Genomic DNA, 18768 nt, shown 5'->3' with positions numbered 1-18768 from the left:
CCTGAAAAATCTCCTTGTGCTTGCACAAGCCATGTGAGACCAGAGCAAGGCCTGCGATGCCTATGGGACAGATAAATTCTGGAGGCATTTATTACCTCTGACTTCCCAAGGAAGCTCTGCAGAACTTCGATAGTGTCTCATACTATCGTTTTTGTTAGGAGAATTCAGCCAGCCTGCCTGGTCTTTCTGCAACAGATACCGGCCCTGGTGATCATGTTGTAATTCTAGAAGCTTTCATTCCATATATTTCACAGAACTAAGATCCTTTAGGCACAGGGTAGTCTCCCAGGCACTAAGTCTTTTCTCTCTGTTATGAAATCACAGCTGCACATAATGACCTAGGGGTGTGTGCAGGAGATGAATGTGTACAGATACTGAGGTGACATTAGATACGTCCTGAAGGGCTGGAAATACAACCTGAGGTATTGATATCACCTGCTGTCCTGCTCACATATTTTACTGAGATCTGCTTTAGGATATCATATAATGTATGTCAAACTGCTGGGAAAAAGTAGTGAAGCCGCATATTCTCCTCTTTTTAAAAACAACAACAGCAACAACAAAGCAAGCAAAATCAGAGAAGGCCAAAACACTCATGAGCAGTTCTATCTTCTGGATGGAGAATGGCTGGAGGTGATGATATTAATCGTAGTCTGTGTATGGTCCCCCATACTTCCATGCTGTTTTACTGCAAAGCAATACCACCTTTATTTCATATTCTTGCTGCCTGCCAGTTCTTTCCCTGCTCCTTCATATTTAACAAATCCAGAAATGGATCTGAAAGTACTTTTAGAGAGCAATCAGAGCATTATGCTGGCAATTACTCACACTTAATTAGCCAGTTAGCCTCAGCAGGTCCCTCGGGGAAGGGGAGATCGCTTTAGTGGCGAACACAGGGCAGAAGCTTTGCTGTGATGAACTGAATCGTGTCCTGGAGGACAGAGCTATCCTTGCAGAGAAGCCTGCTGGAACTGCTGGCTGGCTGGAATGCCTCTGTTTGGGCAGCTCGAATACCCCTCGCTGTATAAAGTTGGGATATTTGGCAGAATTTGGAGAACCCGGTCCCTTGGAACTCCATTCCTACTAAATCTTCCTATCCCTGTCCTCCGCTCCTGACCCAGGTAATCCAGTCCTATTGGTGTTTAAGATGTGATCTCTGTGTCCCGCAGGAGGCAGAGCCATCTCTTGCTAAGGGCTCCTTTGTTTCACACTTGATACGAGCTGGTTGCAACCACAGCTTTCCTCTCTTGGCAGCCTGCTGATTCTCTCTGACTTTTGCCAGTAAGAAAAGAAATAAAAAAACAACAACAAAAAACAAAAAACCAACAAGCCACAGAAGAAGCAGATCCGATTAGGAGTTTGAATCCTATTTTTGTTGGGCAGACATAAGATCTCCTTGGATTCTGTATATAGCATCACCCCAGACGGGGCCCTCTGCCAACCTAAAGTTGCCACGAGACACCATCTCCTGTCAGAGTCATTTAAGCCAGGCTTTTTTCTGTCAGTAGAGGTTGTTGTTAGTGATGATGGCTGGCATTTCTCTAGTGCTTCATATTTGAAAATCCTCCCTTGAAGTCTTTGCTTCTCTCCTCATCCAGACACCAGCGAATGGACTAAAATAGAGAAAGTTGCTTAATTTGGGAAAGGGCCCCAAATTGTTCATTTTCCTTTGCATATGGCTGACAGTTTCTTTCTAGGAGACAAAGGCAGGAGATGGCTGATTTCTGCACTAACGAGGGGCTCCTGCAGCAGGCTTTGCCTTCTGCAAAGATCCTTACTTTTGTGACGGCAGATTGGCAGCTAAGCACGTTCCTCGTGCTGGGACGGATTCTTCCTCAGGAATAGCTGACTTTGTGAGCGTTCTCTCTGAAATCGGTGCAATAATTGTAGTGTAATGCAGATTTCCAGAGACAGGGATGTGCTTCAGACTCCTTTTTTTTTTGTAATCAGATATCTTTCCTATAGAAAACAGCTGCAGATACCTGCATATGCTTTGCTCTATGAATAATTCAAATCAAGATTTGATTTAAAGCTTGCAGCACTTAACACTAGTCAACAGAATAATTATGTGATTGATGCCGAGGGAAGCCAGCATCTATATTAAAGGGAGAGAAGAGCCGATGCTAAAAGTTAGATGAGCAAGTTAATTATTCCTGCCTCTGCCTCTGATGACCTTCTGTGACCTTGGGGCAGAGATTTTTCACTGTCAGGTGGATGTGTGGGTGTTGAAAGAAAGGAGGGAAAAAGAAGCTATTGTTTCAGAAATCCCCAAAGCTTGGGGAGGCTTATCTAATGAAAATTTGTGGTGCTTTCAGCTCTGTCAGATATCAGTGGGCGATATTTAGTATGCTAATTGCCAAGTCTTCCATTGAAAGAATTTAAAACTGGTTTTTGGGGGGTTCTTTTTGGAAGAAATTGCTAGAAACAGCAGCGGGCGGGGGTGTTCCAAATTCCTGCACTTTCTGGAAGTACCAGAGTTGATGAGATTTGGAACCGACCAAAGTTTAATGAAAAATCCAATTCTTCCTAAGCTCTGCTATTGGTCTCTGAGGCTGTCGCTGTTTGTAATGGATTATGAGAACAATGTCATTGAACTGAATTCTCCTTTAATATGACACAACTGAAAGGATGATAAGAACGCTTTCACTTGCAAGGAAGCTTTTTGATTGTAATAACTTTAATAACTTTAAATTAAGTTATGGATTTATGTTAAAGTATATAAAATTATGAGGTCCCTCCGTCGTGACGGAGTGCAGAAATCATTAGAATGACTTTGCTGTGCTGATGGATCAAGCCTGAGATGAACACTGGCCTACTGATAAAGAAGTGAACCTTATTAAAATAATAATTTTTAATAAGCTTTCAAAATGGTTACCATTTTGCCATTAGCATAATTAAACTGGAGGGAAAGCTACTCAAACCAGTAAAGGAAAACTTTGGGCCTCTCCTGACTTTCTCCAGTCTTGCTTCACTTCCTAATTCTTGGAATCCAAGATGAAAGCTTGCAAGTGTGGTAGCATAAATTTGAAGATAAAGTCTGTTAAGATTATAATACGTGCCAAGAGAGGAAAATTGCTGCTTTTCTTGTTTTGATTTTTTTTTTTTTAACGTGGCTTTCTATCTTTACAAGTCTCACCAAGAGTCTTTCCATTCTGTAGACTGCTGTTCCTGGATGTATGTTTAGGCTGAGTAAGCAGTATAGGCTATTTACAAGTTACCCATTTTATGCTCCTGCTATACTGCTGGGGTGCTGTACCCCCGCATTGAGACATTTACAGGTTTGCAATTAGGATGTTTCCTGGTAAACCAACAACATAGCAGGTGAAGCAAAACTCCTAAGTATATATTGAAGAATACTGATTCTAAACGTGGAACAAATGACTGTAGGCCTGAAAGGCTAACAAGCAAAAATGAGTGAGACATGCCATTTAGAGTATTTGTAGCATTTGTGTAGTTTTTTTTTCTTTAAAAGTTAATCATGCAAGCCCAGCAAAAGTGGAGTTGCTATAAAATAGAGCTTTTCATACAGGGAAAAATGATTTAGATGCTATTTGTGAAGTGCTGGTAGGATGTCACAGCATTAATTTATATAAGACCTGTACGTGTTCCTATGTTGGCACCCTGAGCTTGCCAGCATCAAAGACTTTTTTTTTTTTTTGAAGGAAGCACATCAAAAGATACCAGAGTGCTTCCCACCTAGTTTTAACTCAGCACAAACAACAGCATTGCTCTGTAAACAGAGAAAAATCATACCTGCTGCTGGAAGTGAACTTAATACGAAAGCTCTGAAAACAGCTTTCCCCCTGCTTGTTGGGTCCCAGCAGAGGAGGTAATCCCATCTAGCCTTGCTGCCACTCCAGCAGCTTCCAGTGGCCTCCTGGGCTGCCACAAAGTCCACGTTGAGTCCCCTCCCCATCTCCAGCAAAGTTTTCTCTCCATGCTCCTTGTTGATGTGCCCCTGCTGCTCTCTCTGCCTGCTGTCACCCTCATTCTCTGTTCTATCTGACTTAGGGAAGCTTGTTTCCATGCACCAATAAGGAGTTCTCTTTATTTTCTCCTACCGCATTCTTCAACTTTGTCCATACTGCAGCAGACAGGACAGAGCAACCTTCCCCCTCACTGCTTCTCCTCAGCCCTGTAATAGGGGCATACACACTAATTGTGTGAACTCTGTTTTCCATCTACGGGAATTAACTCCTAATCAGCGTATCTGGGCAGAGCAGCCTTAATTGCACTGAAGCAACAGCTTCTTTGTGTCAAGGGCACAACAGCTCTGTGCTGTGCTAACATATCAGCATTGCAAACAAGGGCAAATGCAGATACGGGATTTAAAAGAGGGCTAATTTGTTCAGAAATGGTTGTTGAAGAGCACATAATGCCAAGCCATATGGCTGGAAGCCTTCACAGAAAATGAATTCCATCATAATCTGGTATAGTCTGCTTGTTGTCATTTTCCCAAGTATCTTCTTCACGTTCAAAGAATCTGTGATATTCACAGAGCATCTCCTGCGTGCAGATCTGGGAAAATAAGTATCCCTGCTGTTGCTAGTGTTGTCCTGTCAGATAAGTGTATGCTTATAGCAGCGGGATTTTATTTATTTATTTATTGCTCTTCCGTTAGAGCTGTTGTGCCAAAACAATGAATAATGGCTCTACAGCAAAGGCATGACAGTCAATTATCTGGCCATACATACCGAGGTGAATGCAATAGGTCTTACAGTGTCTCCAGTGAGAAATTTTGGTACCTTTGAGCCTTCAGTAGCCATAAACTGAAATTACTGCAGTAACTTTTCAGCACAGTGCTAAAACTCTAATGGTATGCTATGTTTTACATTTGATTTTCCACCATACTCATCCTTCAGGCATTACTGGATTGGGACTGCTTTAAAGGGCCCTACTTTCTGAACTAATTATGACAAATGCTGATATGACATCTGTTGCTCACTTTAAATTACCTCTTAGGCTGTTGGAATTCATCTTGAAGGTATTTTTGTAATGAATATTTTTCATGAGCTCTAATACAACCTGTGGGAGATCTGAATAAAAAAGAAAATCCACCAGTCCTGCCAAGAGAATACCTTACGTGCCAGCTGCTACTTTTTGTTGTTGTTATCCTGCATTCTGTGATATTAATATAGCTGGTTTCCAAGGTACTTTAAATATATAACAGGCTGTTATAGTATGGAGAAGTTCTCCTTGAGAAGTAAAAAACAAGGACTGCTTCCTGAACGGCCCTCTTTCGTAACCCAGAAGTTGCTGCATTCAGATGACTAAACCTTGTGTCTTTTGTAGGTTATTGTGCTGTTCTGTCTTGTAGACGTATTTCCCACCGCATCCCAGATTAGTGAATAACTCCTCAAATCACTTTTTTCTGTGGTCAGTCTGTACAGAGCAAAGGTGTTTATCCTTGTGTTCAAGATGAGACTTCCCTTGCAGCTATCTGGGTGACATTTGGTAATGTTTTATCACCTGCCCGATCAACATCTTACCTACTGTGACTGTTCAGAATTTATAGCTACGGCTTATTAAACTATGCTAAATGATTGTAATAATTCAACCCATATGCAAAGGAAACCCCATCAGGTTTGTGAAAGCTAACTTTGTATTAATATACATCTGTCACAATTTCTCTGGATATAAATGGATGCAAGTCATGCAGCGGTTGGTGAATATTAACTTTTGGGGAGGGAAATGCTTCTTACGTGTCAGACTTTTTTAAAAATACAAAATGTTCAGAGGGCAGCCCAGTGAAAAGATGCTCTTATGTTCTGAGATGATATGGAAGTCATACGATATTTGTGCAGATGGCCTTGATCAAAACAAATCCTTTTCCACGCGAGGTTCATAAAGGCTTGATGAGGAAGAATTCTGAAGTCCTTTTGTGTCCATATGTAGTGAAATTTCTGCAGCATAGATTGGAGGTTTGCACCTGCTGCAGTGTTTTGTAATGCTAGACAGCAGTATTAGCAGGTCATGATTAGCAGAAGCATTACATGAGTGCAGAATAAAGCAGTTAACAAGCTTGGCAGGGAAAGAAAATGGGAAATATTTCTTTTCTATTTTTCCTCATCCTAACATGAACATTTCAGATGTGTGTTGAACATTTCAGATGGATTGATTTAAATGCTGGTGGTTACTAAAAGGACTCCTCACAGTCCACAGGGATGTTGTTCTGTGGGTTTTTTTTGTTTGTTTGTTTGTTTGTTTTTTTGTTTGTACTGCTGTTCATTTAATTCTTCCAAACATTTGTAATCAATTTGACTTGATCAAGAAAACCTTACTACATGTTGCATTTCGTTCCACAGACGTACCTCAGGAGCTTCTTCACTGCAATGCTGCAATCTCCATCATCTCCGCTGCACATTGATAAAGTGGGGTCGACTCTATCAAAACACACCATCTGTGAGTTCTCACCGTTCTTCAGGAAAGGAGTTTTTGACTATAGCAGTCACGGGACCAGCTAACTTCTGTGCCAGAACCCTCATGCCAAAGGAGCACAGTCAGTGGTGCCTTCACTTCTGTGGTGTGAGAGAAATGAAGGGGAGGAAGAAAGAGTATCTTCTTTCATGCCTGAAAAGCTGCATCAAACCAACGCTAGCTAAAGACTGCTATGCCCTGATGCTAGCTTTAGTCCTTTCCCACTTCTCATATTAGTGCCTGCGTTTTCCTGGCATGAAGTACACAGACATTGCTCGTGAGTTGCGCTGTTCATACTGTACAAAAGCTCTGACACTCATGCTGGGTTTGGATCCACTGCTCAGTGGGAGCACTTCTTCGTGTTTGCTCAGACAATTTGTTATGGTCGTGTGAGATCATCTCGTGTTCGCTGTGTTGGTGTGTCATACTGACAGAGAGTTTCTGAGCAGCCTTTCAGTTTCTGCCCAAGCTGCTCCTTAAGGAACATTTCCTGTTTTGATTTCTTACAGCGTATTGTGGTATTTAAGGTAATGCTCATACTCCACTGTTGTTTCTTTTTTTTTTTTCTCCCAGAACGTGTATTTCAAGTGTTTGTCTGTGTGATTTAGTTTTTCTCAGAAGAATTAAAGAGCCTGAGTGACTCGAATGTTTACAAAACATATGCAGAAGAAAGAACATAATTTAAACCTTTAAAAGTCTTCCACACTCGGGTATTTTGAAGCAGAACGAATCACTTGCTGTTAATTAAGCAGTAAAGGAAGCAATAGTTACTGAAGAATGCAGTCGGCATCTTTTCACGTTTTCCAATTACCTAGACTGTAAGTGGATATTGTGCAGTGTACAGAGCTCAGAGCTATGCATAAAGCTAACTCAGAGTGCTAGATTTCTTTTTTGGGAAACAGCTTCTTCATAATAACATGACACTGTAAAACCTGAACTTTATTTGCATCAGTTAAAATTTACAGGATTTTACTAACAGTACTTTAAAATTACTCAGGACATATTCAGACTTGCACATGTATATACAGTTAGAACTCATATTGCTGCAGATCCAAAACTATGTATACACTGTGACTGGAATCGGGTGTATGTACATGTTAATGTATAATTGGTTGTAAAAAAGCAGAATTAATCAGCTTTCGGTTATTATTAAAATGCTTCCTGGAAGATAAGTTTAGAAGTATGAAGCATTATTTGTGAGTTGCCATCATTGACCATTGGTAGGTCTTGGTAATCAAACTATTTCTTGTTGTGGACAATGATTATTAAAACCTGAAGCAGCAACACTGGTAACACTTTCATTTCATGACCTAAATTACAAAAACAGTAATGCTTTATGTTTAGTATGATAAATAAAGACTGTTTTCCACTACTAAGACCAGCCTGCTATGGTAAGCATTGCAAATTTAGGAAAAAAAGAAAATAGGAAAAAACTGACTAAAATAGATCACCTAAAATTGGAAAGTGTTATGATTATTTTGTTTTTCTTCAGTGAAAACAGATGTTAAGGTGAAGTTTCAAAGCCGCCTCTCGTCAGAGTGATACCAGGGTAGGCTTAAATGTATTTTGATATGTGTAACTCTACCCAAATGCTGTTAAAATACCTGTCTCTTGGCACCTTGAACTAGGAGCCAGGTTTTTAAAAGCAAAACATTCAGTCAAACCTGTTGATTCCCAAGCTGGTTTTGCATCCCTTATTCCAGCTGTTCCCAGTCTTCTTTGTGCACTTCCACGCTGGAACAGTCCTTTCAACTGTGCACCATCACTAACAGAGACCTGGCCTTGTCATCCTTCCCATGCCCCATGCTTCTGCTGCCCTCCATTCTCTCTCAGGACCTTTCTGTGGATGTATTGCCCCCCCCCGGACAAGGAAGCATGTTTTCATTTCCACTCCATAGCTTGCTTCTTTCTTCACCATGCCATTCAGCTTTGCTGACGCTTCTTGAAGGAGAAGGACGTCTGGAAGCTTGCTGGGTTCCTATGGCAAGTGGAACGACCAGTGTTTGATGTTGCCACAAACATTAATGGACGATTGCTATTTTCACTTGTCTGTATTTACACTGGTGGCACGTATGAGTGCTTCACAGAGATAGAAATTGGGCATTATATTGCCATTTCATTCTGGCAGGGGAACTTTGACCCTAAATCACACTTCAATACCAGAAAGTCTTTTCAGTCTCTCCTGTCCTAGCCTACTTCTCCCTCACTATACTGCCATTCGATAAGGAATTAATGCTAAATAGTTTTTTAAATGAATTTTACATAGTTGTTTGTAGATCATTATTTCCTGTGTCCCACTTCTGCGAAGGGACCAACTTGGCAGAGCAAGAAGTAGCAGGCTGCTTTATCTGCTGTGCAAAACCATTTTCTGCAGATTTTCTACCTGAAAAACTATCAGTGGTGCCAAGCTTTTTCCCACAGCAACCAGTGCAGCACCGGACAAGTGAAACCGTCATGCCACAATGCAAATGCTAGTCTACAAGAAGGGCTGAGCATGCAGGATTCCCAGAGGTAAGTCATGTGCCTGGTGGCAGTTTGGATTTGGAGAGCCTATTTAAGAAAAACACAGCTGGAAAGAGAGTTGAGTGAAAAGTATGAATATTTCTATTTTTCACAAGGACTTAAAAGAAGACTTTTGCTTGGTTCCTGTCTACAGTACACATTAATTCAGGGAGGACCAGATGCTCTAGTGGTATAAATCTGCCAATAAGGTGGCTAATTTGTGTTGGCTAGTTTATCTGGCCTGTAGTGTTTAATGTGTAGATTGCAAATAACAAAGTAAAGGCTGATTAATCACTCAATTTAAAATGTCACCAAGTAAAAAGATAGAGAAATGCAAGTGTAAGCATGCAATTAGGACCGCAGCCCCAGGCCACCAGCTTTTCCCACCTTATATATTCTTCAGTGTGATCCAGAGTGTAATAAATGATCACAACCTCAGGCGAGACTAAGAGGCATCTTTTAATAATATCATCACTTGTGATCTTTAAGTTAGGCTACGTCTCTTCAGAAGTTTTCAATAGAAGGTGAGAAGCATGCTGAAATTATTGGCTATTTTCAAGATCTCCAAACTGCATCCCCGTAAAGTTTTCCTCAGGCTATAGAATTTTCCATTAATTTTACTTTCAAAATATCGACTCTTGTGAAAGAGCCATCTCCGGGGCTGGTCGTTTTTCAGAGTGCCTCGTATTTGTGTTTGTGGGCTTCGTGTCAGCAAAGTCCTTAAGCTAAAGCTTAACTTTTGTTTTGGGAGTCTTTATATGTTAAAGGCAATGATTGTTTGTACTTTGCTGAACTGGGGCCATTGTTCTTGCCCTCCTCCCTCAAGCTATGCCTCCATTTGAGTCATCACATCACTTGGCTCATATCCTTGCTTGACCCCGTAACAGTTTTTCATCTGTAGTCAAGCACCAAAAAATATATAGACAATGTATATAGGTAACAAAACTTATTTTAGTGTTTAATATTTTTATTTAAACATATAAAAACGAGTAACGAAGGCGTAAAACCAGTGCGATGTGTGACCCTGTCTTTGTGACGCTGACACATCAGGCTGCTTCGATGGCAGCGGCTGCGGTTCTCAGTGAGCTCTCAGACATCCAACGGATTTTTGATGACATTTTACTCTTTGTGTGCTTCATATTTGCCCTAGCTTCAGGCAGCACTGAACTGTGCCCTCCCTGTTCCCAGATTTCAGCCCAGGCAGCGCCCACGGCCCACCGGTGCGTGGTTGTGGGGAGCGCTGGGTGCATGCTAAGGGCCGCGCCGCTCTGTGAGGCAGAGCTGCCGCCATGATGGCGGGAAGGAGGGCGGCTGTAGGATGGGCGGGACCCGGCCGCATGCGGCCCGCAGGTCGGACGTACCTGCCCTGTTCTTTCTAGAAGCAATGCTTTTCCTCTGGATATGCTCTTGCGTGTAGGAAAGGTGTTAGAGCAGCCCTGAAGCTGCTGCTACCTAGCTCCTGGCATTCTCCTGACTCTGCGAGAGCCCGCGGGGTAAGTCCTGAAGCTTATATCCGTCTGCTGCTGTTGGGGTTCCTGCGCTGATCCATATGAATGCCTCCACAATTGCCCTAAAAGTGTGAGGAAAAACAAACAACAACAACAACTGCGTAGAGCTTGGTTGATTACTTCAAGTTTTTTGCCGTTGTTGCAGATGAAGTGAGGAACTGAACTAAGTAAAAACAAGCAAAAAACCAACCGTGTAGCACGCTGGATGTGTTGCTCCAGACATGCAGACACAGTCTGCCCAGTCTAGTCAGTAATCTTTTAAAAATTAATCTTTTAAAAAATCTTTTAAAAATTTTAAAAATATTGCAAAATTTTCCATTTGTTTCCTTCGTGAACCATCCTGTACATGAGAATGAGAAACGTGCGCTGAGATAAAGCTTGCGGTTTTGTAGTGTGCCAGTTTGCTGCTTTATGTTTCTGCTGGAGCTCTGAAGCCCTAAGAAGTGCATTACTTTAAGTTAGCAAGATCCTTATATCCAGCTCTGGGTTTGTTCTGTTTCCATATTTCTGTAGAGGCTGGGAAAAATATAGGTAACTTTTGCTAAGTTGGGGAGCCGGGCTCCCAAGCTCATAAGATGTAGATGCACTTTCAGAGAGGTCTTCATGAGCAGTTAACATCTGTGGGGCTGCTGCAGGCCCTAAGATCTGGTTGAAGGGCTGAAGTCCTCAGATATTTCCTTGGCAGACCTGTGAAGTGAATTTCTTATGTACTGCATGCAGCCGTGTTTTGTTTCATGTTGTTGTGGTTGGCTTTTTTACCGGTTGGTTGCAGAGCAGAATGCTGCTGTAAACACGTTATCATTGTTGTGGGGGAAAAGAGAGAGTCATTTTTCATGAATGAGTTATTTCAGTTAATATAAGTTATTTCAATGCAGACTGAGTAAGTTTGTGGATGACACTAAATGGGGTGAAGCTGTTGATTCTTCTGAGGGCCCTGATGCTGGAGCTCGGGGTGCGCTGGGACACTGCTTTCAGACACTGGGGTCGGGGCTGCTGTGTGGGGCCGGAGGTTGGGCTCAGTGATCCATGTGGATCCCTTCCAACTTCAGATCACAGAATCATAGAATGGCCTGGGTTGAAAAGGACCACAATGATCATCGAGTTTGAACCCCCTGCTATGTGCAGGGTCGCCAACCACCAGACCAGACTGCCCAGAGCCACATCCAGCCTGGCCTTGAATGCCTCCAGGGATGGGGCATCCACAACCTCTTTGGGCAACCTGTTTCAGTGCATCACCACCCTCTGTGTGAAAAACCTCTTCCTAACATCTAACCTAAACCTCCCCTGTCTCAGTTTAAAATCATTCTCCCTTGTCCTATCTATATGAAAGATGATGAGGAATACAAAGAACAAGCTAATGGAGCTGTGGCCTACAAATGATTTTTGTAAACATAGAAGCTTCCATTCCACCCTGTATACTTGTGATTAAATCAGTAAAAGATCTTGTCCAACTGGACAAAAATACCAGATCATGAGAGAAATTGGTCTTTTGCTTCTACAGAGCTTTTTAAAGTGATTTTAAAGCTTGTGTGAGGGAGAAGGACTTGTAAAGTGGTGGCATTAATATTTGATGAAATGGAGACAAGGGCTTGGAGTAGTGCATTTAGCACTGCATCTCACCTCCATGAAAAGCTTTAGCAGCAAAAAATGCAGGCAGTATGGGAAGTCCTATTGTTTTTTGTTGTTGCTGTTTTTCATTTTCTTTGTAGTTTAATTTGCTTTATAATTGCTGTTTTTCTCCAGTTCGGTGCTGACAGCTGAAGTGTCAGCTTCCTGGAGCACTGCTCGTGTTCTCATGCAGTTTCAGCGTTCTTCTTGTTGCTGTTACAAAATTGGCTTGTTTCTTCAATTTTTCAGTGTCTACAGACGTCGTCAAAGTCCTCGGTAGTTTCTTTTGATAGCTCCTTCTATCTTCATGTAACAATTTTGTCCAAATGGCTTGTTCTCATTCTTTGTAAATTTTCAATTATTTCCTTTCTGTTTTCCTGCTTTACAGACAGTTTAGAAGAATGTGTTGGGAAGATTTGAAGAAAAAGAAAACCCTTTATTTTTTGAAAAGAGGTAGTTATCTCATCATCTTCTGATCTAGCAAAGTGGAACATGAGTTCTTTGATCTCTTTACTATTTGGAACTTCTGAGCCTCCAGAGGTCTTGCATGCTACAGCTTTTGGGGCATCATTGTAGTTTTTTATGATCATTCCTGTATTCTTTTCCATTATAATTAACTTCTGACATGAGCCTTTCTTCAAACAACATGTTTGAGAAGAGGGAACCTTTTAGCCTAATGATACCTCTTTGTTTAGGTCAGAAGGTCTTTAGTTGACTCTGTCTTTTGTTACCATCTTTGCAAACGGTGTTATTTCCTCTACCTTAACCTGTTTTAAGGTCGCCTTTAAGACAAGGGTTTCCTCAGTGGCAATTTGTTTTCCTCAGGAAGGATCAGAGATCACAGACTGCGATGAGGTTTTAGTTGTGATCTGCAAACAATCAGTGTTTGTGCTTGTTGGTATTTTCGGTTACATCTGAAATCAGAATTTCAAAAACGTGGAGAAAAAAAAAAAAAAGAGGAGAAAAGATTGTGTGATTTGGGAAACGTCAGTGTGTTTGCAGGACTTCTGCATCACAGCTGTCTTTTAGTCGTGTACATAGATGACTGGGTGGTGCATGAGTTCGAAATAACTGCTTTTCGTGGTGCAATGACCATAATAATAACAAGAGCTTGAAGAATTGTTCTATGGAAACTGAAACTATCCAAGCATCAAATCACCTGTTGTTCCCATCCAGTTTAACAGGAGAGAAGGTAATTTACTATTGAAATTCAAGCCATGGCACATTTCTGCCCGTAACCTTCTCTGTTTCTCATCATTTTCACATATGAGCAACAAGGGAAGAGCGCTGGACAATGCCAAGGTAATCCCACTCTGATTGTAGTGTAGAAAGTTAGCATATGGCTGTAGGAGGGACTAGCTACCTATCTACAATTGTTTGGTATTCAGATCTGACCAGTTATTTTCCATTTTTTGACCTCATAGTGTTTGGCAGTGCAGTGTGGATAAAAGAAATGGCCAGCTGTGGGAGGCAAGCACTTCCAGGAGGCACGGCCGATGCCCTCGGTGCTCTAACATGACAAGGTAGTTTGGCTGGGTGTGAAATCAGCCCCTTGGACAGGCTTCCAGGCTGCCCGAGTGTATTGATTCTGGCACCTGCCACCATAAGCAGGTGCTCAGGTTTGTGTGTCCAGATGAAGCAATCTCCTAACATCTTAATTATGTTCCAGACTTTGACTTTGGCTGTTGTTAGTAGCACTGGGTGTTGTTGGGAAAAGCAATGAGGAATTTAGGTATGCAAAATCATTGCAAGAAAATTAAGAATGTGACATCAACAACAAGAAACCCGATGTACTTGTTCTAAGCCTATGTATATTAGAAATTTTTTAACCTGTGGTAACAATAACATTTGCATAGTGTTATATGTTTTACTGAGTGGAGCCAGAATTGCTCCAATATAGCAAGCACACCAGCAAGTGAGAGTATCCTTCAGCACAGCACATTTCATATGCAAAAGAGTTTCACTTACTCTATTCTGTTTTGGTGGTACAATACAATAAAGCAAAGGGTATCAAGTGAGGAACGCCAAGGGCTCCGCAATCCAAACTGGGTCTCTGTTAGGGTACTCTGGCTGCATGTGTTTTATTCTGTGTGAGATAAATCAAGAGTAGCATTCAAAGTCCTTCTGAGTAGTTTGCCTTTTTCATTTGGGATAAGATTTACAGGACAAGTCTTGCTGCTTTAGTAATGCCTGCCTGGCATCCTGCACTTTGCAGGACTTGTAGCAGTTGTCACTCTGCCATTAGGAAGGCTGTTGCGGTATCTTTCCAGCAAGAACTTGACAAAACTGTTAGATCATAACACCTTGGTGACATCCTGGAAAACGAGTGAGGGCAGGATCTTGTGTTGAATGCTATCCAGAGTTATCCAGATAGGAGGGGATGGGCTGTGGTTGTTCAGGCTTCCAAGAGCTCTGCTGAAAATTTTGTGATGAATATCCCTCTCCTTGGAGATGTGCAGAGCTCAGAATAGTTTATTCGGTGAGCCTGTGGTTTGTCTGTGCTTTGGCTGGTATTTAGCGTTCAGGGGAAAGCTTTCCTTCCTGTTCTTGGAGCCCACTGAAAACGCTGGAAATGAGCAGTGGCAGGGAGGTCGAGCCAAGGCAGAAGGGACAAAGAGTTCAGCTGGTGCCACCTGGGCACCTCAAGAGAGAAGTCTGGTGCTGCTTCCCCAGGTTCTCCTGCTGGGATCCGGTCACTTGAGCTGCTGCTGTGGCTTTGCTGTGGCTTCATCCTGCTGAAGCTCACTTCCTACCTCTTGAACTCAAATCAGGGCAGAGGAGCTGCTCCAGTGTTTCTCTGTGGGTTTGCAAGTATATTCTGTTACTCTGTGGTTGGCAGCCGTGCCCGTGGCTGGGGGGCTGGAACTATACATCTTTAAGGCTCCCTCCAACCTAAGCCACTCGATGATTCTAGTTTCTTTGCTCAATCTCTTTTTAGAATAAATGATGTTTTAGTTCCAATAGTTTTGGAGATTAAATGTATGTGTTGTGCTGGTCCGTTTTCACTCCCTCAGTGTGATTTGTTTACTGTCCTGTTACATATTATCAAATGATAGGGAAAAACAGCTGAAGTACCCACTTGCTTTCATATTTCCTCTCTGTTCTTCCAGCATTGTGCTGTTCAAAACCCCCTGTATTCACCTTCACATAGAATTGCACCTTCAAGGATAATTTTACACTCCGGTTGGTCTCCAGGAAACCTAAATTTTTCATTCCTTTATTATTAAAGCTATGCTTGTAACTGAAACTGAACTCTCATCCCTTTTCAAATTAACCCCTTGGTGCAAAATGTCAAGGATTTTCCAACTCTATCAAATGGAAGCTAGTGAAGCCAGCAACCTATTGACACCAAGGGGTTAACCCATTAGCCACGATTTAATGTCCCCAGCTTTAATCTACAGACTCACAAATAGTGCTGTGACTTCCTAACCCCACTGCAAACATGTCCTAGAACTCATATTATTAGGTCTTCTGTTCAGGGATGGACTTGGGAGAAAACCAAACAACGTCACAGCTGTAAATGAAAGCAAATAAAGGGCCTGGAAGTGGAAAGCAGATGTAATTAAAAAGAAAAAAAATATGTATGTCTCATGTTAATGGTCCTCAGGGCAAAAACAACTCTTAATTACAAGAAATATAAGGGGAAAAATACCCTCAGGATGTGTTTATCCTCAGCTGTTTGCTGTGCCATTCCCTCTGCCTTTCCCTTAAGCAGACTCCTGGAGTATTGCTGGGGATGGCATCATGCTGCTTTAAGGGAAAACTCACTGCTGGGACCATGGCACCGAACAGAGATTTCTGCAAGGAGACACAAGAATCTTGGGATGCTCAGGGGCTGGGAGAGAGGGGTCAGCCCCAGGACTGTGCTGGGAAGCAGGCATTTGGTGAGGGCCCTGTGGGTGAGGTGGGAGGAGAACAGAGTGCTGGGACCTGCAGGGCTTTTCCGTGTGTGTATCACTCTGTGCTCTCCCCATGCTGGTGCTGGGATGCTGCCGTGCCCTGACACACATGATGACGTGTGTGAGCCTGCTGGGACCAGCACAGCTGCTGGTCTCAGTAGGGACATGTGGATGCTCTGGGACCCAGTTGAGGAGGAGGCCCCGAGGCACCCCGCTGTCCGCTCCCCATGCCGGAGCTGTTGACAGATGGTTCTCATGTTTGAGAAACCAAAGCCAGGCTTTCTGCAGGCACGTGGGATACCCCGGAGAGCCCCTCCTCGCCAGCTCTCACCCCAGGTAGCTCCAATAGCCAGGGAGCAAGAGAAGAGCTTTCCAGCTGACTCCACCACCTCTCTGCAGTACACGGGGTGGGAGCGGGAGCTGTGGGCAGATGGCGGGGAGGACCCAGGGGTGTGGGACAAACACGGTTCCCCAGCTGCCCATGGCGCTGCATGGGTACAAAGAGCACTCACAGCATCTTTTTCTGAGCACACAGGAGTTAGTTTAAAAAGCAAAAGGTGAACGCAGGCAGATGAGCAAGGGAGTGTAAGTAATGGGGTGTGCATGTGAGCATGGGTTTGCAGAGCCTGGTAACTTTTTGGGCATTTGGGTTATTGGAGGAGTGGGCTCGAGAAGGATTTACATGCGTTGAATTCCTTCTTAGTGAAATGCTGATTGCAAGCAATTGTACGCTCTGTGAGCTGGGGCCTGGCAGTTTCAGTCTGTGTTATTCAAAATACACTGCTTCCCTTCTACCATCGCCTGGTTTTACTTCTACAGAAATGTCCTGGCGAGATGCTGCAGCAGTCCTCCAGACACACTGAGAGGCCATCTCCATTGCAGCGGCTTTAGGAGGTATTTGCTCAAGCAGGGCGCGTGCCCAGTAACGCCAACCCTGTGGAAACACTAAATGAGGATATTAGTTATTAAATTCTACTACGCAAGTTACCATTTATATCATTATAAATCTGTCTTTACTGAGGGCCCACTTTTATGGTGATGATCCTAGTATTTACATAAAAATTGCAGTGCACAAAGTAAATTATGTATTCCAACCTGCAATTTTTGCTGAGGATTTGCACACGGAGAATAAATAATTTCTCGTTCTTAAGCAACAGTAATCACAAGTAATGTGCAGAAACATTCATAACTGTGGCCTCACATGAAAGATACATTTTTTTTTTCTGTAACCTGCTGTAATTACAGTGTACATCCATTCCATCATAGGTAGATACACCAGTTTTTTTTCCCCCTTCTCTTCATACAATTTTAATGACTATTCCTGCTTAGAATACAACATTTTAAATTAAAAAATTAAAAATTTAGAAGTAGATTGTTTCCCTGACAACAGCAACAGCAACATTTAATTCCCCCCTGTGCCATTTGTAAATAAATACATACAGTTGCTGATACCAGTGAGATAATGTGCCTGAGGCTAATTGAGCCATTACAAATATTTTGAGCCCGAGTTTGATAATGCAGGTCGTGGTGCTTAAATATGCATGAACTGAACTGATTTAACCTCCTTGTTTCTCACCGGTGTATTGACAGAACCCTTTGCAACGGGGCTGTACGGACATGGATGTGTAAGGACAGCAAGCTTGGCTTAGGAACTATCTCCAGTGCTGCTCCTAGCGCAGGGTGAGCTGTGCCTGCAGGTGGGTTTGTTCACAACTGGAGTGTGAGCTCCTTGGCAGTGGGTGGCTGTGCAGAGCAGCCGCACTGCGCTGCATGTCCCGCTCTGGTCCCCATGCAGGCAGAGGCACAGCCCTGCAGAGCGCTGGGCAGAGACCGGCTGTGCTTCTGGCACCATGAGCTAATGCGTCATTAAGGTAGGGAGAGATGGGAAAATGCCAAGCTCTTTGGTCTAATTCTCACATCTTGCCCTGTGTCTATATGAGAAATTACTTAATTTTACCTGCTTTCTGTTGGCAAGACGTTCTGCTTCCCCTGAAGTCAGCTCTCGGCCCTGTCCTACGCAACCTTGAGCTCACCTCTAATGCACAAAGTCCTTTAACCCCCTTGTGAGCATTGCTTTTATGCTCAGGACTGCTCTTGAGCCTCTAAAGAGCTTTGGCCAGCCTCGGTGCTGCCGTGCCTCTCAAAGCAGGGTGCAGCTGCAGATGGGGAAGGAGGAGTGCTCTTCTCAGCCCCTCTGATCTCCGGGCTGATCCTGGCTGGGAAGAGGAGTGTCTCTGCAGGGCTCTGGCTCAACACCCTCTCTCTGCAAATTCATACAGCATCGCTGCAGCAGTGGTTGGGCTACTAATAGAGCAAAATGCTTAAGGAACAGGTTCTCTGAGATTTCTTTTTCCTGCTTGTCATGTTTTTTCATAGCTAATTAAGGAGGTGCTGGACCAAGTGAAAATGTACTGATGCACACTTAGAGCTAGCCCTGACTCCATTAGGAAAACTACGAGACCAAACTGTGGTCACCTGCTTTTCGGTGTGTTGCAGCTCATCTTCACTAAAGCTTATGCACATCATCCAAAGGCTGCAGCCAGCCCAGCATACCCTAGTTTGCTCCAGGAGCCGTACCAGTTGGTGGTCTCCTAGCATCAGCAGTGCCTTCACCAGTGTCACTGGGACTGGATCACATCCTCAGCCCACGAATGCTGCTGGGTTCAGCTGAAGCCAGCGGTGCTACTGTGTTTTATAGAGTCTGAGGCACTCACTGTGGGGAAATATAATCCTGAAAGCAGCGTATTTTAGGGGATGCAATTTCAGCAGAGAAGAGCAGTGCTCCTGTAGGGCTCTTAGCTGGGAAATGTGCTGCCACGAGTCACCTAATAAAG

General features: G+C 43.1%; 1 protein-coding gene across 10 annotated transcripts in view; it reads left to right on the top strand.

Annotated features, from left to right (window-relative positions):
- Positions 1-7589, top strand: part of KIF16B (kinesin family member 16B) — a 134675-nt gene extending 127086 nt beyond the window's left edge. For 9 of the 10 annotated variants that reach the window (XM_040697799.2, XM_419330.7, XM_040697800.2 and 6 more), the window contains one exon: positions 6306-7589. In XM_040697799.2, the coding sequence (XP_040553733.1) occupies positions 6306-6464 (159 nt within the window). In that variant the 3' untranslated portion in view covers positions 6465-7589. The remainder of the gene's footprint in view (positions 1-6305) is intronic. The other variant, XM_040697798.2, reaches the window with a different exon arrangement.
- Positions 7590-18768: the final 11179 nt, after the last annotated feature.

Source organism: Gallus gallus, chromosome 3 (genome assembly GCF_016699485.2).
Source record: "Gallus gallus isolate bGalGal1 chromosome 3, bGalGal1.mat.broiler.GRCg7b, whole genome shotgun sequence".
Classification (NCBI taxonomy): Eukaryota; Metazoa; Chordata; class Aves; order Galliformes; family Phasianidae; genus Gallus; species Gallus gallus.
This window is presented reverse-complemented; position numbering and strand designations above follow the sequence as displayed.